Source organism: Arachis hypogaea, chromosome 12 (genome assembly GCF_003086295.3).
Source record: "Arachis hypogaea cultivar Tifrunner chromosome 12, arahy.Tifrunner.gnm2.J5K5, whole genome shotgun sequence".
Classification (NCBI taxonomy): Eukaryota; Viridiplantae; Streptophyta; class Magnoliopsida; order Fabales; family Fabaceae; genus Arachis; species Arachis hypogaea.
The window spans coordinates 57,179,086-57,201,840 of NC_092047.1; the positions used below are offsets into that span (position 1 = coordinate 57,179,086).

The following is a 22,755-nucleotide window of genomic DNA, read 5'->3' on the forward strand; positions in this document are numbered from 1 at the left end:
AAGATAAAATGGAATAGAGAAGTATGCATGTCCTTATTTAGCAGATAGTTGAACTTGGTTCATAGGGTTTTATGCAGATCAATGGTGGCTCATTTATTACTTGCTGCTAAATAAACAATGTTTCCTCAAGGGTTCACTAAGGTTGCTGCTACAATGCCTTATTTTTTGCTTACTTCCCTTGCTAGCTTTTCCTTCTTTCTTTTGCTTAGAGAGCTTATTACTTATTAAAGGCTTGGTGGCAAATGTTGCAGCAGCCCATGGCTTAATTGTACTCAACATTCCTTCACCACAGACACATGGCTCACCTTTTTCTTTCTAGGATCATTGATGCCCAGCATCTCTTTGGATAACTAAGTGTTTTGTAGCTAGGTTGCTCTTTATTATGTACTTTCAGTTGGAAATCCCAAATCAGTTGATCTAAGTGGCCAAGTTTTGAAATACTCCTTAGAACTTACTTGTCCAAGCATATCCTAGTACAAAAACACCACAGGCATATGTCCTAGGGTCCAAGCTATTGATGTCTAGCCTTATTGTTTGTTTCTTTGCCACTTCTTGGCTTTTATTTTTCTTTTTCTTTTTGTTTTGATCCATTCTCAAGGGACTTTCATTAATTGAAGGATCATAGCAGCAAACTAGCTTAAGCTAGCAATTGAATCAAACAAATACCACCACTAACTTTCATTCTAACTTTTGCAACATTGAACAATTACTTTTCTAATTCAAACATCTCTCTTTTATTCAAACAGCAAGGAAACAAAACAAATTCAAGCAAATGAAGGAGGACAATTATTATGCAGATCACTTTCTTTAGCAAAAACTTCCACTTGCAACTAAATGAACACTTTAGCCAGACATAAAGGGCTCCCTGAATTAAAACATTTCACCACAACAAGGATCAAATGTGAATACAACCTGTCGGGTTGCAGCTTTTCATGCTTCCTTCTGTTGTGTCCCTTTTGAGTTATACTGCAGATTGTCTTCAAATGTTGGCTATTTTCCTGCATGATTCTCAAAAGTTGCTTGCTTCTCAAGCCCTTAAGGTAGCTGGTTAGTGTGCAAAGCTTATTTGTGGGCTTTTGAACTTACTTTGGTGTGTCAACACCAAACTTAGTCCCTTTTCTCATGCTTCTTATGCAACAAACTAACCATATGTAAGACCTTTCTGTCTTGCTAAAGATAATAGAACTAAGAACTAGGAAACATTAGAATGATTAACTAGTTTATCTAAATGCTTGAAGCTAGCATTATGCAGAGGGTGAGAATATGTTTTACGATGAAATTTTGGTGGAACACCAAACTTAGAATCCTTCATTCTCCCTTAGATTGTTTTGGTGTGCAACACCAAACTTAGCTTCTTGCAATATAGATAAAGCTAATTAACCTTTTTATTAAAATAGCTATGAAAAGAAAACTACCTCAGGTTGGGTTACCTCCTAGCAAGCGCTTCTTTATTGTCACTAGCTTGACATCTTTCATTCTTTGATCAGTTTAAGTTTTGAACCTCCTTTTTTTTGTTCCATTGACCTCCTAAATACGGCTTTGCTCTGTGCCCATTTGCTATAAACTGACTTTTTGTTGCCTCATCTAGCAATTCAATGCTTCCATAAGGGAGGACCTTTGTTACCAAGTAAGGGCCAGTCCATTTAGATTTGAGCTTGCCAGGAAAAATTTTGAGCCTGGAGTTATACAGGAGTACTTGTTGTCCTGGTTTGAACTTCTTCCTTGAGATCTTCTTGTCATGCCACCTATTGGCCTTTTCCTTGTATATCTTGGTATTCTCATAGGCTTCTAGCCTAAACTCATCCAACTCATTCAGTTGTAGCAGCCTCTTCTCCCCTGCTGCTTGAGAATCAAGGTTGAGAAGTTTAGTGGCCCAAAAAGCTTTATGTTCAAGCTCTACAGGGAGGTAACAAGATTTGCCATATAACAGCTGAAAAGGTGACTTCCTAATAGGGGTCTTGAATGCTGTCCTGTATGCCCAAAGTGCATCTTCTAATTTTCTGGCCCAATCTTTCCTGGTTGCTCCCACAGTCTTCTCTAAGATCCTCTTCAATTCTCTGTTTGCAAGCTCAGCCTAGCCATTGTTTTGAGGGTAGTATGGTGTAGCTACTTTATGGATCACTCCATATTTGTGAAGGAGTTTCTCCATCTGCTTGTTACAAAAGTGTCCACCACCATCACTTATGAGTCCTTTAGGTACTCCATATCTAGTAAAAATGTGCTTCTTTAGGAATTGAAGAACAATTTGTGCATCACATGTGGTTGTGGCTATTGCTTCCACCCACTTTGAGACATATTCCACTGCTACCAAGATGTATTTGAAGGAGTAAGAAGGGGGGAATGGTCCCATAAAATCTATGCCCCACAGATCAAATAGCTCCACTTCAAGAATGAAATTTTGAGGCATTTCGTTCCTTTTTGTCAATCCTCTAGCCCTTTGGCATTCATTACACTGGTGAACAAACTCCCTGGCATCCTTGAAGATTGTTGGCCAGTAAAATCCACTCTGCAGTATTTTCGCAGCTGTCTTTTCTGGTCCAAAGTGTCCACCACATGCTGAACCATGGCAATGCCACAATATATCTTTCATTTCATTTTCAGGGACACACTTCCTAATCATTCCATCAGAGCATCTCTTGAATAAGAACGGTTTGTCGCATAAGAACTTCTTTGCTTCATTGAGTAGCTTTTTCACTTGTTGCTTGGAGAATTCTTGGGGTATCTTCCTTCCCACTTTGTAATTTGCTATGTCAGCAAACCAAGGTGCTTGTTGAACTTGGAAAAGGTGCTCATCAGGGAAATTCTCATTTACTTGTTGTGGTCTATCTTGATTGGCCTCTTGTGGTACTCTTGATAAATGATCTGCTACTTGATTTTCACTTCCTTTTCTATCTCTCACTTCAATGTCAAATTCTTGTAGCAGTAGCACCCACCTAATAAGCCTTGGCTTTGAATCCTGTTTAGACATTAAATACTTGAGAGCTACATGGTCAGTATATAGTAACCTTTGAACCAATCAAGTATTGCCTAAACTTATCAAATGCATATACAATTGCTAAAAGATCTTTCTCAGTGGTGGTATAATTTTTCTGTGTTTCATTTAACACCATGCTGGCATAATATATGACATGGTGCAACTTGTCTCTCTTTTTCCCAAGCACAGCACCAATAGCAAGGTCACCTGCATCACACATAAGTTCAAAAGGTAAGTTCCAGTTAGGGGCTGTGATAATTGGTGCTGTAATGAGTTTTCTCTTTAAAGTTTCAAAGGCATGTTTACAGTTGTCATCAAAGATGAAAAGGGTATCAATCATTAGTAAATTACTCAATGGTTTTGCTATTTTTGAAAAATCTTTGACGAACCTCCTGTAAAAGCCAGCATGCCCAAGAAAACTCCTTACTAATTTCACATTAACAGGTTGCAAAGTGTTTGAACATCCACTCTAAGCTTACTAAGCTTTTGAGGAGGAAAGAACTTGGCTAAGAAAGCCGTGACCAGCTTATCCCAAGAGTTCAGGCTATTTTTAGGTTGAGAGTCCAACCATATTCTAGCTCTGTCTCTTACAGCAAACGGGAAAAGCATAAGCCTGTAGACCTCAGCATCAACCCCATTGGTCTTAACAGTATCACAGATTTGCAAGAATTCAGTTAAGAACTGAAAAGGATCTTCTGATGGAAGTCCATGAAACTTGCAGTTCTGTTGCATCAGAGAAACCAATTGAGGCTTTAGCTCAAAATTGTTTGCTCCAATGGCAGGGATTGAGATGCTTCTTCCATGTAAATTGGAATTTGGTGCAGTAAAGTCACCAAGCATCTTCCTTGCATTGTTATTATTTTCGGCCATGTCTCCTTCTTTTTTGAAAATTTCTATCAGATTTTCTCCAGAGAGTTGTGCTTTAGCTTCCCTTAGCTTCCTCTTCAGAGTCCTTTCAGGTTCAGGATCAGCTCCAACAAGTATGTTCTTATCCTTGTTCCTGCTCATATGAAAAAGAAGAGAACAGAAAAGAAAATACGGAATCCTCTATGTCACAGTATAGAGATTCCTTTATGTGAGTAGAATAAGAAAGGAATAAGAGAAGAGAAATTCAAACACCAAGAGGAAGAGAGGATTCGAATTTTTGAGATGAAGAGAAGTGTTAGTAAATAAATAAAATAATTAGAAAGAGATGAGGGGGAGAGAACTTCGAAAATTAAATAAATTAAAATAAAAGTATTTTTGTTTTTAATTTAAAATTAAAGTTAAAATTCAAAAATAAGAAAAGAAATAAAATTAAAATTAAAATTTAAAATAATTAGTTAATTAAAATTGAATTTTGAGAAAGAGGGAAGGGATTTTCGAAAAATAGAGAGAGATTTAGTTAGGTAGTTTTGAAAAAGATAAGAATCAAACAAAAAGTTAAGTGGTTAATTGAAAAAGATTTAAAAATCAAATTTTGAAAAGATAAGAAGTTAGAAAAGATTTTGAAATTAATTTTGAAAAAGATGTGATTGAAATTTATTTTGAAAAAGAGATTTAAAAAGATTTGATTTTGAAAATTAAAGTTGATTACTTGACTAACAAGAAACAAAAAGATATGATTTAAAAATTTAAAGATTGAACCTTTCTTACTAGGCAAGTAACAAACTTAAATTTTTTTTTTAATCAATCACATTAATTGTTAGTAAAGATTTTGAAATTATGAAACAAAATAAGAAAAAGATTTTTGAGAATCAAATTGAAATTTTCGAAAATATAAAAGAAAAAGTGAAAAAGATTTGATTTTTGAAAAAAATTTGAAAAAGATAGAATTTTCAAATTGAAAATTTGATTTGACTCATAAGAAACAACTAGATTTTAAAATTTTTTGAAAAAGTCAAGTCAAATATTCGAATTTATGAGAAGAAAAGGGAAAAGTATTTTTTTTTATTTTTGAATTTTTTAATGATGGAAGAGAAAAACATGAAAAAGACACAAGACATAAAAATTATGAATCAAAACACACAATGCATGCAAGAACACTTTGAATGTTAAGATGAACACCAAGAACACTTTGAAGATCAAGATGAACATCAAGAACTTATTTTTGTAAATTTTTAAGAAAAGAAAAACATGCAAGAAACCAAACTTAGAAGCTTTCAATATTTAGATACTAATGATTCTAAAATGCATATGAAAAAGAAGAAAAGACACAAAACATAGAAATGCAAAAATCAAATAAGGAAAATCATCAAGAACAACTTGAAGATCATGAAGAACACCATGCATGAATTTTTCGAAAATTTTTAAGAAAAATAAAAGAATGCAATTGACACCAAACTTAAACAAGAAACATAAAAATTTTTGGTTTTTATGATTTTGTTAATTTTTTTGGTTTTTTTTTTGAAAATTATTTTGGAAAAAACGAAAAAGAAGAATTTTTTTTGTATTTTTTTCGAAAATAAGAAATAAAAAGCTTAAAAATAAAATACAATTACCTAATCTGAGCAACAAGATGAACCGTCAGTTGTCCAAACTCGAACAATCCCCGGCAACGGCGCCAAAAACTTGGTGCGCAGAAATCGTGACGGTTCATTCCTTGGTAACCGCGCCAAAAACTTAATACACACGTTCATAATCTTAGTTCTTTGTCACAACTTCGCACAACTAACCAGCAAGTGCACTGGGTCGTCCAAGTAATAAACCTTACGTGAGTATAGAGATGGCAAATCTCAGTCAGGCAGATTCATATGGTTATGGATATTTGGTAATTAAAATATAATTAAAATATAAATAAAACGTAAATTAAAGATAGAGATACTTATGTAATTCATTGGTGAGAGTTTCAGATAAGCGTATAGAGATGCGTTCGTTCCTCCTGAACCCCTGCTTTCCTGTTGTCTTCATCCAATCATTCATACTCCTTTCTATGGAAAGCTGTATGTTAGGCATCACCGTTGTCAATGGCTACATCCTGTCCTCTCAGTGAAAATGGTCCAATGCGCTGTCACTGCATGGCTAATCATCTGTCGGTTCTCGATCATACTGGAATAGGATCCATTGATCCTTTTGCGTCTGTCACTACGCCCAGCACTCGCGAGTTTGAAGCTCGTCACAGCCATCCCTTCCCAGATCCTACTCGGAATACCACAGACAAGGTTTAGACTTTCCAGATCTCAAGAATGGCCGTCCATGGATTCTAACTTATACCACGAAGACTCTGATTAAGGATTCCCAGAGATACTCATTCAATCTAAGGTTGAACGGAAGTGGTCGTCAGGCACACGTTCATAGGTTGGGAATGATGATAATTGTCACGATCATCACATTCATATTGAGGTGCGAATGAATATCTTAGAATCGGAATAAGCTTGAATTGAATAGAAAAACAATAGTACTTTGTATTAATTCATGAAGAACAGCAGAGCTCCACACCTTAATCTATGGTGTGTAAAAACTCTACCGTTGAAAATACATAAGAACAAGGACCAGGCATTGCCGAATGGCCAGCTCCCATAAAGGTCTAAGATAGCATAAAACTGATCAAAGAAATCTAATATAATAGCAAAAGGTCCTATTTATATCAGACTAGTTACTAGGGTTTACAGAAATGAGTAAATGATGCAGAAATCCACTTCTGGGGCCCACTTGGTGTGTGCTTGGGCTGAGCATTGAGCTTTACACGTGTAGAGGTTTCTCTTGGAGTTGAACGCCAGTTTGTCACCTGTTGCTGGCGTTTAACTCCACTTTGCAACCTGTTTCTGGCGTTTAACTCCAGAATGCAACATGGAACTGGCGTTGAACGCCAGTTTGCGTCATCTAAACTCGAGCAAAGTATGGACTATTATATATTGCTGGAAATCCCTGGATGTCTACTTTCCAACGCAATTAAGAGTGCGCCATTTGGATTTTTGTTGCTCCAGAAAATCCACTTTGAGTGCAGGAAGGTCAGAATCCAACAGCATTTGCAGTCCTTCTTCAACCTCTGAATCTAATTTTTGCTCAAGTCCCTAAATTTCAGCCAGAAATTACCTGAAATCACAGAAAAACACACAAACTCATAGTAAAGTCCAGAAATGTGATTTTTATTTAAAAACTAATAAAAATATACTAAAAACTAACTAAATCATATTGAAAACTATGTAAAAACAATGCTAAAAAGCGTATAAATTATCCGCTCATCAAGTATCCATCTAGGAAGCAGTAGTAAGCATGGCCTGCCAATCTCTCCAACATTTGATCAATGAAGGATAGAGGGAAGTAATCTTTCCTTGTAGCATCATTCAATCTCCTATAGTCTATGCACATCCTCCACCCAGTCACTGTCTTGGTGGGGATTAACTCATTCTTCTCATTGGTGATGACTGTCATTCCTCCCTTTTTTGGTACAACTTAAACCGGGCTCACCCATGAGCTATCAGAGATTGGAAAAATTATCCCAGCATTCCATAGCTTCATGAATTCTTTTTGAACTACCTCCTTTATGGCTGGGTTGAGCCTTCTTTGGGATTGAACCACAAGCTTTGATTCTTCTTCCAACAGAATTTTATACATACAGATGGCTGGGCTAATGCCTTTGATATCCTCAATTGTCCAACCCAAGGCTATTTTGTGAGCTTTCAACACTTCAATCAACCTTGTTTCTTCTTTCATATTCAAGGAGGAGTTAATGATCACTGGTAGGGCCTCTTCTTCTCCCAGGAACACGTATTTGAGGTGAGGGGGAAAAGGCTTCAACTCCTGCTTTGGCTTCTCCTTCTCCTTATCTTTACTAGAGATTTCTACCACTTCCTCTTCTTGTTCCTCCTCCACTTCTTCGTCCTGTAGTTCATGACAAGTGGCTTCTAACATTTCCTCTACCAGACTTTCTATCATATCCACCTTCATGTACTTCTCTTGTTCAGGGGGATATTACATTAATTTGAAGACATTGATGACCATTTGCTTATTGTGCACCCTGAAGATCATCTCTCCCTTCTCTACATCAATAATAGCTCTGGCTGTAGCTAGAAATGGCCTTCTCAAGATGATTGAATTGTTTCCTTCTTCTTCTGTATCCAAAATTACAAAGTCTGCAGGGAAGATAAACTCCCCAACCTTCACTAATATTTTTTCCACAATGCCATTGGGTGTCTTGATTGATCTGTCAGCCATCACCAAAGACATCCTGGTAGGTTTGAGTTCTTCTATGGCAAGCTTTCTCATCATTGATAACGCCATCAGATTAATACTAGCACTAAGGTCACAGAGAGCTTTGTTTAAGGTCATCTTGCCTATGGTACATGAAACTACAAAACTCCCTGGATCTTTGAGCTTTGGTGGGATACCCCCTTGAATCACGGCACTACATTCTTCAGTGAGAAGCACTGTTTCCTTCTCTTGCCAACTCCTCTTTTTGTTAATGAGCTCTTTCAAGAACTTGGCATATAGGGGCATTTTCTCTAATGCCTCAGCCAGTGGAATGTTTATCTCCAATTTCTTGAAGACTTCAAGAAATTTAGGGAAGTGTTGGTCCTTAGTCTCCTTGTTGAACCTTTGGGGGTATGGCAGTGGAGGTGTGAAGTTCACTCCCTGCCTTTGTTCCTTGGTTGGTTCTTCCATTGCTTCCCTCCCTTTCCTTGAAATTTGTGGCCGGTCTTCTTTATCTTTGAGCTCCCCTGAAGTTTACTTGCTTGCTGTCACTTCTTTGTTGCTAGCTTCCTCTTTCTCAGCTTGCTTCTTGTCATTTTTCTTTGGCTTCTTGGTTGCTCCTACATCTTTCATCAAGACCTTTCCACTCCTTAGCTGTATAGCTTTGCACTCTTCTTTTGGATTAGGGATGGTGTCGCTTGGCAATGAGCTTGATGGTCTCTCAATAGCAATCTGCTTGGAAAGCTGTCCAATCTGTCTTTCCATATTTTTCATGGAAGCTTCTTGATTTTTAGTTGTAAGTTCTTGGTTCTTCATCATTTTCTCCATCAAGAGCTCCAAATTGGTGATCCTCTGAGAGTCTTGTGAGATTGGTTGGTTGTGAGATGTTGAGGGCTGATGGTAAGTGTTTTGATTGGTGGCTTGGTTATTGGATGGATAATTGATAAACCCATATTTCATGAGTTCTTTTGTGCTTAATTAGAGTGATTTATTCAACTCTTCACCTACTTATTCACATTAATTGCATGGTTTTACTTTCCCTTCCTTATTATGTCATGTTGTGAAAAACATGTTTCCTAAGCTTTAAAAATTAATTATTTTAATTACCTTTATTTCCATTCGATGCCGTGATTAGTGTGTTGAGTAGTTTCAGATTTTCTAAGGCAGAATGACTTAAAAGGATGGAAAAAGGAAACATACTAGAATGGAAGGAGGAAGCAAAACGGAGCTTTAAAGAAACTGGTATCTACGCAATCGCATGGATGACACGATCGCGTGCCAAGCACGAATCAGCAGCGACGCGGCCGCATGACTGACGCGACCGCGTGGCAAGAAAAAGCTCCGAATGACGCGACCGCGTGACCCACGCAGATGCGTGACAAAGGCCACGCACCATAAATTACAGAATACGCCCCCAGCGAATTCTGAAGCCCTTTTTGGCCCAGATCCAAGTACAGACAGCATAGACCAGAGGTTATAAAGTGTGGGAATGCTTCCATTCAAAGCAGAGCTCGCATATTTTTACCTTTCAATGATTTAGATTTAGTTGAGAGGGAGATCTTCTCTCTCTCTCTTTTAGGATTTAGGATTTCTTCCTGTTTTGGGAGTAACTCTGGATCCACGTTTAATGTTCTTTTAGTTTTACTTCTATTTATTTATTCCAACATTTGAATTGATTATTATTATAAATTGATCTAAGAATTATTCCATGTTACAGATTTCTAATTGAATTAATAATAATTTGAGGTATTTTCAGTTTATGATTATTCTCTTTGATTTAATTTGCCATTGCTTCCCATCTAAGGACATTTTTATTATTTCAGCAATTCACTTTTTCCCCTTTTGGTTTTGGTTAAGAATTCAGTAACTCAACAGTTATTAAACTCAACATAATTGATAATCGTTATCTTGCTAATTAAGTTGAACTTAAATAATCCCAACCTTTTCTTAGGAAATAATTAGGATTCAAAGGTCAATTTAATTAGTTCCTTGACTTTCCTTTGCTCCGGTAAAGGTTGACCAAGTGGAATTAAGATACAACTTTCATTATTGTTGAGAAGGGTAACTAAGTTGGACTTCTAATTTCCCTTATCTTGCCAAAAGTTGTTTTACAGTTATTATTTATTTTTACTTGCCATCTAATTCACTCGTCATTTAAATTACTTGCTTCTCACCTTCTAAACCCCGATTACGACCCTTATAACCAATAATAAGAACACACTTCCTCGCAGTTCCTTGAGAAGACGACCCGAGGTTTGAATACTCGGTTAACAATTTTTAAAGGGGTTTGTTACTTGTGACAACCAACACGTTTGTAAGAAAGGTTGATTGCTTGGTTTAGTAACTATACTCACAACGAGAGTTTTTATAACCTCTAAACCATCAATCTTCTGCTCTTTCAAAATGGCGCCGTTGCCGGGGAACTGCTAACGTGTGCCTTATTATTGGTTATTGTAAATATTTTTCTTTTGCTTGTTTATTTATTTTTGTTTTTCCTTTTTCTCTTTATTTGCTACTATGAACTCTCACCCCTCTCGCTTTGATTTTGGTTCTAATATTGTTAAAGGAAATAGAAGTTATAGCAGGAATGTGCATCAAGGTCAGACCAATCAAGGATGGATGGAACCAAGAGGATCTAATCAACTCTTTTGGCGGCAACACCCTCCGAGATATCCTGGACAAAGACCATTCTACCATGCATACCCAGCTGTAAGACATGGTGGACAACCTTGTAACTACCAACAAGCCCCACCCCGTGCATATGAACCATCCTTTCAACATAACCTCGAACCACCACACTCACAAGCTTCTCTTCACCATTCGCCATCATATGATCCTTCCTTACCCCAATACCAATCCAATCGTTCCCAATCATCACCACTTTCCTTTGTATCATGTCCAAGTCTGGCAAACCGCGAAGCAAAAGATCGCCTGAAAGAAACAATGATTAAATTTCAAACAACCATTCAACAACTGGAGCAAGCACTAATTCAATGGGCTACTAGGCGCTCAAATATACAAGGATCAACCACAGCTCCATGTGGACAGCCCAATGAAGAGCGTAGCATGAAAGAAATACTAAAGACTCCAGTGGACAAGACAGAAAATGAATTCGTACTAGAACAAGTGGAAGAAGCTGTCATTGTTCAAAAAGAAGAGTTGGTTGAAGATCTAGGCGATGCTGAACTTCCTTGGGAATACAGAATTGAGGAAAACTCCGTCCAAGACACTACAGTTGATGATAAGGAGGATACCGTACAATTTCCAAGGCAAGTCGTTTACGAAGAATCAGACGGAATAATCCAAGAAGCAATTTTCCTTGATGATGATAGTCACAAGTCTAGTGCTCCTAGTGATGAACTTGCGTCCGCAAGTGAATTCTCTGAGATCGAAGAATCTTCCCCAAGTGAATATGAAGATGATGCGGAGGTAGATTTCTCTCAACCTCCAATCTATGACTCAAGTGATGAGGAAGACGCAGAAGACTTTGACCAGAATACAGATACAATCGAAGTTCTTTGCAAGGAAGTGGAAGAATTCACAGAAGAGCACAAGGAAACGGAACTTGCAGAACCACCAAAAATACCTATCCCAAGGCCATTGCCACCCAATACAAGCTTCAAGTGGGTACAATCCTTAACTTATAATTTTACTTATTCACTTGAATATGGTTTGCTTGAAACAGATGGCCAGCTTAGAGCTCTCTGCGGCTTTAAGAGTAAGAAGGAAATGGCTCGTATTCAGAGCTGGTGCACCAGGTTCAATAAGGTTCCACGCTTCACCTCGAAGTACACGGATTAGTATCGTGCTCAATTGCATGGATCACGGAGGACGTTTGGTCGCCACGGTGAGATTCTACTCTTTAACCCGCCCGAATGGAAACTTATAAATCAAAATGGAGGCGGATCTAAAAACACAGCTTGGGATCATGGATTATGTTCTGACATTCGTCATCCCGGGAGGCTGGATATCTGTTTAAAGCTGCGCAGAAGCTTTACATGCCAAGTTTGGGACCCCAGAGGCTACTGGCATTCCAAGCACTGGTGGAAATTTTTGGACGAATTTAAACATAAGCCACCATAACAGGATACTCTTCCAATGTCCAACTTAAGGACTTTAACTAAAAGTGCTAGGTGGGAGACAACCCACCATGGTATGGTCGCTTCTTTTTTTTTTCAATTTATTTCATGTTAATTACTTTCATTTTTCCTTTTTCATTTTAATTTATTAAACCTGGAATCATGCATAAGCATTCATGATAGTCATTGTATTTTGCATTTTTCATGCATAAAAAAAAAAAGTGGTTGCACGACGCGACCGCATGGCCCATGCGATCGCGTCATATCGCGAAAAACACCACCCATGCGACCGCGTGACCCACGCGGCCGCGTGATATATATATCGGCGTAAGGATCCAACGAACAGAAAGTTGGGCTGGAATCGTGCGGCCCTTGTGCGTTTCACACAAATTGGCCGACGCGATCGCATACCCCATGCGATCGCGTCACTTACTCAATACCAATCCCACACGATCGCGTCGCATGGATTGCACATCGCCCCAAAAGGAGACAGAGAGTTGCGCTAAAACGGCGCTGGAGTCGTGCGTTTAGCATGACTTCCAGCGACGCGATCGCGCGACCCATGCGATCACGTCACCCTTCTTTCCCCCCTCTCATGCGATCGCGCACCCCACGCGATCGCGTCACTCCCATTCTCGTCCCAACCACGCGACCGCGTGCCCCACGCGGCCGCGTGGATTCGAAAATATAACCCCCCAGCCCGCGAACCCTATCAGTCGCGCAATCCTCACCCCCAACCCTCTTCCCCTTCTCTGCCTCCTCTCCCTCCAATCACCACCCACCACCTTCCAGCCGCCACCGCACCATCACCTAGACGCCGCCGCCGACCCGCCACCGCCGCCGTACCACCCCCTCTCCTCCTCTCTCCTTCCTTCTTCCTCTCTCCTTCCCTTTCCACCGCTGCTCGCCGCCACCACCGCCAGCCATCCACCGCGCCCCACCCCTTCAGCCAGCAACCCCAACCACAACCTCCCACCCCTATCCTCTTCCTCCAACACTTAACCTAAACCCTTTCTCCGCCACCAACCCCCTCCGCCGCCACCACCGCGCCGGACGCTGCCGCAGCCACTTTCTTCCCTGTTCCACCCCTTCCGCTTACCAGGTTCCGCAACACGCAACCAATTTTTTTATCTGTTCGTCACTTTTCTGTATTTTTTATTCCGTTTATGTTCATAATTAGGATAGTTAGACTTGCATGTTGTAGTGGATTTTTAGGTTGTTAGGTAGCTTAGGCTGTGGTTAGTGGATCTAGGTCTATTTACTTGCACTGTTCTTACTTCTGTTTTACCCTATGTGCAAATCTGTTGCTGCTATAATCATGATTCATATGCTGCTTTCTTGTATGTTGCTGCTGTTTACATTGAGTTTTTATGTTTATTTTATATCTATGTACATGCAGCTTGATTTTTTTTAATTCATATGAACTGATTAAATTGCTATTCATTTTCCGGGACAATCCAATTTTAGCCAGAATGCTGCCCAAATTTTTTTTTAAATTATTTTCATTCATATTTTGGTTTGGCATTTCTGAAATCTGTTTTACTCTGCTTTACCCAAACCACTACATGAATGCTATGGCAGACCTTCTCATCCTTTATGATTTCCTGGTTCATAAACTGCTTGTTCAATTATGAGTACTTCTATTCTTACCTGTGAATCCTTGTTATATGGTTTTTTCTCTATGCCACTTACTTTAACCCGCACTTTACTAACTCACTGATTTTAATTTCCTAATTTCTTTTTCAAATCCTAACCATACTAACCCTTTTGATCTCTTTTCTGATTATTTTCACTTTCCTCTAACTTTCTAACCATGGCATATTGCTTATTTTTTTCATTTAACATAAATTCAATCTCATTTCATATACTCATTTTCCTTATTCTATTCCTCCCTTACCGCTTTGAGTTTCCTTTGTTTAAATTGCCTATTTGCTTTCCTATTTTTTTTATCCATTCCTGATTTTCTATTTTTCAGGATGTCTGCCTCACACAGGAAAGGTAAAGGCAAGGCCACTGGCAAGCGCAAGAGAGGAGATTCCTCCCAGTCCATCATTTCTCTAATGCACGATACCTCATGGCGGGAGAAGAACTTCACACCGCAGGAGAAAGCTAACCAGCTGCTTCCTGCAAATGATCCTATAAAATTTGCAAACCGGTACTGTGAACTGAAGTACCCAGCTTTTGCAAACTACAGAAATCTATACCTGGAACGTACCTTGAAGATTCCAGAAGCCCTCCAGCAATACACTACTGAGCAAATCAAGCAAAGGGGCTGGTTCTTTCTGGAGAGATCACTAACAGAGGTCAATGCATCTTGGGTCCGGGAATTCTATTGCAACTACTACCTTACTACCCTTGATGCAGTGAACCTGAGGGGAAAGCAAATTCTGGTCACAGAGGAAGCCATAGAGACCATTCTCCAGCTCCCAGCCAAGTCCGATCAGCCAGATGGTTTTGCACAGGCTGAGGAGGACATGGGCCAGATGCAGTTTGACTGGGATGCTGTGAAGGCACGGATAGCTCTCGACCCTGCTGTTCCTTGGGAGATGGGTCAGAACACCACTATGCCTAGAGGGATCAAGAGAGTGTACTTAAATGATGAGGCTCGGCTATGGCATCAGATCTTGAGTAATTTTGTGATGCCGAGTACTCACGAGACGGAGATCCCGGCTACCATGATCACCCTCCTTTGGTGTGTGCTGGAGGGTAAGGACATATACTTACCTCATTTTATCCGGCATTATATGGCCAGAGCCCACGTACGTGGCACCCTCCCCTTTCCTTACCTTGTTACACGGCTAGGCCGTCAGGCTGATGTGCCTTGGGAGGATGCCGATGAGAGACCACCAGCAGCAGACTGCAAGAAGATCATCCCGCACAGCAGGAACTTCCTTGCCTTGGGCTACAAACCACCACCTGTCACTGCTACTGATGAGACAGCCCCTCCGTCTGCTGGACCCTCTTCATCCACAGCTGCCCCAGCTGCCCCTGCTGCCTCCACTGCACCTCAACCCGCCTCTGAGCCAGTCTATCGCCTTGTGCACCGTCTATTCCGCCAGCTTGATCAGATGGAGCGCTGTAACAGGCGCCGGTATGAGAGATTAGAGCGCCGCAGCAGGCGATGCTATTCCCATCTGAAGCTGATGATCAGACAGGGCGCCGACATCCCCTCCGAGCCCGACACCCCTTCAAAGCCATCAGAGGATGAGCACGAGGAGGAGCGTCATTCCCAAGCGAAGACTCATCAGAAGGCAGCCACAGAGCAGGCTGCCCCGCATCAGGGGGTTATGCCCCAGATAGAGACTGCAGATCCGGAGATCCCGCTTCAGTCCGTCCCACCTCCACAGCAACCAGACCATCAGCCCACCATCACCACGAACACCCCAGCTACCATCCCTACCATTGATGACACTCCTTCACACCAGGCTTGATTGAGCATCGAGGACGATGCTTCATTTTAAGTGTGGGGAGGTCGTCATCTCTGGCGTTTATTTTGGTGAACCACTACATACTTTTTCTTTTATTTTGGATATTTTTCTGTATTTTTCTTTTTTTCTTTTATTGTTATTTTCTGAGTACTTATTTAGGGTTTAGGGTTTAGGATTTACCCGGTGTGAGAAATCACATTGTTCGAGGAACCCTAGATGCTGTCAGAGTAAAGGATCGTCAACAAGGTCGTTCTAGTGCGTTGTAGATTCTTATCCAAGACTTGTATCATTTGATAATGCCATGTGAATCGCTAGAAACATGTGAAGTGTATGGATAACCCAATAACGAAAGTTTCGTAAGGGAACTGGAGCAGGCTACCATGAGACAAAAGATCTTCTTTCTAAAGAGATTCTATTCGGAACTATGATATGTCCAAGGTCCAATATTGAAATAATTTCAGAGGTTTTCCTTGACTTTGTCCGTGTCAACAAAAAATTCGAAATGCCTCGACTTTTTTAGAATAGGTCCGAGTCAAATAGCAATGATTCGAAGCACTTTACACTATTTCGGAAATCCAAGGACTCAATCGTATGGATATGTAAAATATAGGATTTCCAATCCTAGCAAGAAAAGGGGGGAAACGGATACTCAATTTCAAAGTGAGTAAACAGAATTCCATACTCGATCTCATAGATACATATGGATACATATAGAATTCTGTGGAAAGCCATATTTGATGAAAGTCGTATGTACGGCTTGGGGGGAGATCTTTCATATCTTTCGAGATCCACCCTACAATATGGGGCCAAAAAGCCAAAATAAATCATTTTAGCCCTTAGAAGTTATAAAAAAACAGATTATCCCTTTCACGCTCATGTCACGGCGAGGTACTGTAGAAGAAAAAACCGCAAAATCCGATCCAATTTATCGTAATCGATTAGTTAACATGTTGGTTAACCGTATTCTGAAATACGGAAAAAATCATTGGCTTATCAAATTATTTATCGAGCTATGAAAAAGATTCAACAAAAGACTGAAACAAATCCACTATCTGTTTTACGTCAAGCAATACGTGGAGTAACTCCCGATATAGCAGTAAAAGCAAGACGTGTAGGCGGATCTACTCATCAAGTTCCCATTGAAATAGGATCCACACAAGGAAAAGCACTTGCCATTCGTTGGTTATTAGGGGCATCCCGAAAACGTCCGGGTCGAAATATGGCTTTCAAATTAAGTTCCGAATTAGTGGATGCTGCAAAAGGGAGTGGCGATGCCATACGCAAAAAGGAAGAGACTCATAGAATGGCAGAGGCAAATAGAGCTTTTGCACATTTTCGTTAATCCATGACGTTAATCCATGAATAGGATCTATATAGACACATAGACCCATGGATCCATACATCTCGATCGGAAAAGAATCAATGGAAAAAGAATCGGAAGTGATCAATATATCTCTCGAAACAAACGAAAAGGAAACGAAAGACGAAACATAAATCATGGATCAACTAAGCCCTCTCGGGGACTTGCTTAAGAATAAGAAGAATAAGAAAGAGGAATCTTATGTAAATACCATGGAATAAGGTTTGGTCCTATTCATGGGGATTCTGTAAATATCCATTCCAAAAAAAAGAGAAAATTCGAAACAATTGGGATTTTTTGGAGATTGGATGCAGTTACTAATTCATGATCTGACATGTACAGAATGAAAACTTCATTCTCGATTCTACGAGAATTTTTATGAAAGCCTTTCATTTGCTTCTCTTCGATGGAAGTCTTATTTTCCCAGAATGTATCCTAATTTTTGGCCTAATTCTTCTTCTGATGATCGATTCAACCTCTGATCAAAAAGATCTATCTTGGTTCTATTTGATCTCTTCAACAAGTTTAGTAATGAGCATAACAGCCCTATTGTTCCGATAGGGAGAAGAACCTATGATTAGCTTTTCCGGAAATTTCCAAACGAACAATTTCAACGAAATCTTTCAATTTCTTATTTTACTATGTTCAACTCTATGTATTCCTCTATCCGTAGAGTACATCGAATGTACAGAAATGGCTCTAACAGAGTTTCTGTTATTCGTTGATATTATTTCAATAAAACCCTCTGATATTATTTGAGAATACAAATTCTTGTTAGACCCCCAAAATTGATTTTGACTTGAATCGTTATCAAAAAGAATCAAATGATTCTGTTGATATATTCGAGTAATTAACCGTTTTACAATTAGTAAGCTAGATTTCTTATCATAATCCACATTTTCCGACAAAATATATCGATTTCTATTAAAATCATGACCAGAGGCGAGTCCATAAATATACTCCCGAAAAATAAGTGGGTATAGGAAGTTCTGTTGACGAGATCTATCTAGTTCTAAATATCTTTGATATTCTTTCATTTTTCAAATTTAATTTTGTCAAAGGGATCAAAGATTTATTGGATTGGAAATCCAATACATAGTGCGATACAGTCAAAACGGGGTATTTCTAGATATTCGAATTAAAACGAATTATGAATAGATACCAAAAAATGATCAACGGATTCTCTCCACTTGCTTTTTCCACCTAATTGTTCTAGGATAACAAGCTAGTTAGAAATCCTTTATTTTATCAGCCTAATCGCTCTTTTGATTTTGGAAAAAAGAATATCTTTATCAATATACTCTTTCTTCTACACATTGATCGCCACCCCGTAATGGAGAATAGCTAATAATTAGGACTCATAACAAAAATAAATAATCCATTCAAGGGAAAAGCTTTTCCCGCATCAAGCACTAATATATTTTTAACGTCCAATTAGATGGGGTAATCATTCGATTAAAAAGAATGAAAGCTCGTTGCTTTTTGTTTCTCTATAATTGGAGTTGCCAAGTTCTATCCCTTTATTACTTAAACCCAACTGATTTTGTTCACGAATTCAAACAAAAAAATGGTCCGATCCAATAAGAATGAGATCCTTTTAGAATTCGCTATTGATACGACATGCGGCTTTTTCCATTCATTCCTTTCTGGATCAGTCGTGGTCTTACAAACCCTACCGAGGTTATGGACGAAACAATTGCTTCATAAAAATGTGTAAAAAATGGAGTCGCACTTAAAAGCCGAGTACTCTACCATTGAGTTAGCAACCCCCTCCCCCCTTCAAAAAAAAAAATAGGAAAAATAGGATGCGTAAATAAAAAAAAAGATGGACCAACCTTTTCTTTGTCAAGAGTGGTATCCTTTATTCAAATTAAATTAATTCTTTTTTTATTTATTTACCCTTGAATAAAAATAAAAAAGGAACTTCATGTTTGTATCACAGAAAGTTTAACGAACTCACTATTTGCTAAAAATTGCCTCTGTAACGTGAAGAAATCGATCGATTTCTTCACGATCGGATTATATTTGTTTTCAATACTGTTGTCAATATTAGTTTAGTGTTGAAAACATAGAATCGCGAAAAACAAATGAATTCAAATTCGAAAAAAAATGAAATATTAATATAAATCAAATTTGATTATATTTTTAGTAATTTGTTTTTATTATATAAATAAATATATTCTAGTTGATATTTGTCAATATTCTTTCTAATTTTTTAGAAAAATTATTAAATTATTAATTGAATTTTTTCTATTTCTCTTTATTGAAATACTCCAATTTAACTATTCCATATCCATTTATTTATATACTCTACATTTCTAGACTCTAATATATATCTAATAGATAAGATCTATCTAATCGATTAGAATATAGAACTTTATGGATATAATAAAAAAGAAAAAAAAGATATATTATGTTTATGCAATAAATTAAGTATCTTTGTCTTCGGCTCAATCCTTTTTTGAAGATTGAGCCGAGTTTAATTGCAATTATCTAGAACGAACAGTAACCACCGGATTACAAAGTATCCATTGCTGGGAATTCAAATTTGATCGCCTTCCATACTTCACAAGCAGCAGCTAATTCAGGACTCCATTTGCTCGCCTCACGGATGATTTCATTACCCTCACGAGCAAGATCACGACCCTCATTCCGAGCCTGTACACATGCTTCGAGAGCTACTCGATTAGCTACGGCACCTGGTACATTTCCCCAAGGATGCCCTAAGGTTCCACCACCGAATTGGAGTACGGAATCATCTCCAAAGATCTCGGTCAGAGCAGGCATATGCCAAACGTGAATACCCCCAAAGCAACGGGAAGAACACCTGGTAGAGAAACCCAATCCTGAGTGAAATAAATCCCACGGCTTCGATCTTTTTCAATAAAATCATCACGTAATAAATCAACAAAACCTAAAGTAATATCTCTTTCCCCTTCAAGTTTACCTACTACGGTACCGGCGTGAATATGATCTCCACCAGACAAACGTAACGCTTTAGCTAGTACACGAAAGTGCATACCATGATTCTTCTGTCTATCGATAACTGCGTGCATTGCACGATGGATATGAAGAAGTAGTCCATTATCCCGGCAATAATGAGCCAAACTAGTATTTGCAGTGAATCCCCCTGTTAAGTAATTGTGCATTACGATAGGAGCGCCCAATTCTCTTGCAAATACAGCTCTTTTTATCATTTCTTCGCATGTACCTGCAGTAGCGTTCAAGTAATGCCCTTTGATTTCACCAGTTTCGGCCTGGGATTTAAAAATTGCTTCGGCACAAAATAAGAAACGGTCTCTCCAACGCATAAATGGTTGAGAATTCACATTTTCATCATCTTTGGTAAAATCAAGTCCACCGCGAAGACATTCATAAACTGCTCTACCGTAATTCTTCGCGGATAACCCCAATTTTGGTTTAATAGTACATCCCAATAGGGGGCGACCATACTTGTTTAATTTATCTCTTTCAACTTGGATGCCATGAGGCGGACCTTGGAAAGTTTTAATATAAGAGATAGGGATTCGCAAATCTTCCAGACGTAGGGCGCGAAGGGCCTTGAACCCAAATACATTACCTACAATGGAAGTAAACATGTTAGTAACAGAACCTTCCTCAAAAAGGTCTAAAGGATAAGCTACATAGGCAATATATTGATTTTCTTCGCCAGCAACCGGCTCGATGTTGTAGCATCGTCCTTTGTAACGATCAAGACTGGTAAGCCCATCGGTCCAAACAGTTGTCCATGTACCAGTAGAAGATTCGGCAGCTACCGCGGCACCCGCTTCTTCCGGAGGAACTCCAGGTTGAGGAGTTACTCGGAATGCTGCCAAGATATCAGTATCTTTCGTTTCATACTCAGGAGTATAATAAGTCAATTTATAATCTTTAACACCAGCTTTGAACCCAACACTTGCTTTAGTCTCTGTTTGTGGTGACATAAATCCCTCCCTACAACTCATGAATTAAGAATTATCACAACAACCAGATCTACTCGACACTACTATACTTAGTAGTTAACGAAACCTTTCACTTCACAAGAATCTTTCAAAAAATGATCAACTAATATTATCAATCAATCCGAATAGTTTGTTATTAAACGATAGTATTTGATTTGCCAAATACATCATTATTGTATACTCTTTCATATGTATGGCGCAACCCAATCCTTGGTTTTTTTAATTCCCAATCTCTTATCCTTTTTTTTAATAAAAAAAAATATATCTAATCTAAATAAAAAAGTCATTCTTGACCTTGACAGTAATATATGTTAATCCTAGATGTAAAAATAGTACAAAAAAAATACTAGGTATAAATTGTATGCTCGCCCATGAAATATGAGCAATAGGTGCCGATGATATAGAAGAACCAAATCGTAAATAAAGTTTAGGTTCGAATCCCATAGAAAATATAGGCGGTATTGTCTATAATTATAGACAAATTAAAGACTTTCGAAAGATTTCATCCAACTAAAAAGAAAAGATTTCATACAAATTAATAATTTAATTCTATTAATTTTTTGAATCATTTGGTTGAAGTTGAAAAATTCAACCATTGCAATGGAGGGAGTACGTTAAACAATTGAATTGTTTGGATGGTACAAACTAGAGTACTAACTCCGATTTATTATTTTATTATTTCTATTTAATTAACTGATCAACTTACTTTGCTTTGTTATCAAGCATTTTTTTGAATTTGATTTCAAAAATCTTCTAATCTAACTAAAACTAAAAAAAGGATATATTAAAATATGAGAATAAATCCTACCACTTCTGGTCCTGAGATTTCTGTGCTTGAAAAAAAAAACCTGGGACGTATCGACCAAATAATAGGTCCGGTATTGGATGTAGCTTTCCCTCCAGGGAAGATGCCAAAAATTTACAACGCTCTGGTAGTAAAGGGTCGAGACATTGTTGGTCAACAAATTAACGTGACTTGTGAAGTACAGCAATTATTAGGAAATAATCGAGTTAGAGCTGTAGCTATGAGCGCTACAGATGGTCTAATGAGAGGAATGGAAGTGATTGATACGGGAGCTCCCCTAAGTGTTCCAGTGGGCGGAGCAACTCTAGGACGAATTTTTAACGTATTTGGCGAACCTATTGATAATTTGGGTCCTGTAGATACTCGCACAACATCTCCTATTCATCGATCCGCGCCTGCCTTTATACAATTAGACACAAAATTATCCATTTTTGAAACCGGAATTAAAGTAGTAGATCTTTTAGCTCCTTATCGCCGTGGAGGAAAGATTGGACTCTTTGGCGGAGCTGGAGTGGGTAAAACAGTACTTATTATGGAATTGATCAATAACATTGCCAAAGCTCATGGCGGTGTATCCGTATTTGGCGGAGTGGGGGAGCGTACTCGTGAGGGAAATGATCTTTACATGGAAATGAAAGAATCCGGAGTAATTAATGAAAAAACTATTGGAGAATCAAAAGTTGCTCTAGTGTACGGTCAAATGAATGAACCGCCTGGAGCCCGTATGAGAGTTGGTTTAACTGCCCTAACTATGGCGGAATATTTCAGAGATGTTAATGAACAAGACGTGCTTCTATTTATCGACAATATCTTCCGATTCGTCCAAGCGGGATCCGAAGTGTCAGCCTTATTGGGTCGAATGCCTTCCGCTGTAGGTTATCAACCGACCCTTAGTACCGAAATGGGTTCTTTACAAGAAAGAATTACTTCTACCAAAGAAGGGTCTATAACTTCTATTCAAGCAGTTTATGTACCCGCAGACGATTTGACCGACCCTGCCCCTGCTACGACATTTGCACATTTGGATGCTACGAC

The 22,755-nt window shown here is 38.7% G+C and overlaps 1 protein-coding gene across 1 annotated transcript in view; it reads left to right on the plus strand.

The window, feature by feature from the left end:
• The first annotated feature begins 21,530 nt into the window (after window positions 1-21,530).
• Window positions 21,531-22,755, plus strand: part of LOC112727398 (ATP synthase subunit beta, chloroplastic) — a 1,790-nt gene continuing 565 nt past the window's right edge. Inside the window, exon 1 of the mRNA XM_072209271.1 lies at window positions 21,531-22,755. This exon is cut by the window's right edge and continues 565 nt beyond it. Coding sequence (XP_072065372.1) covers window positions 21,707-22,755 — 1,049 coding nt within the window. The 5' untranslated portion in view covers window positions 21,531-21,706.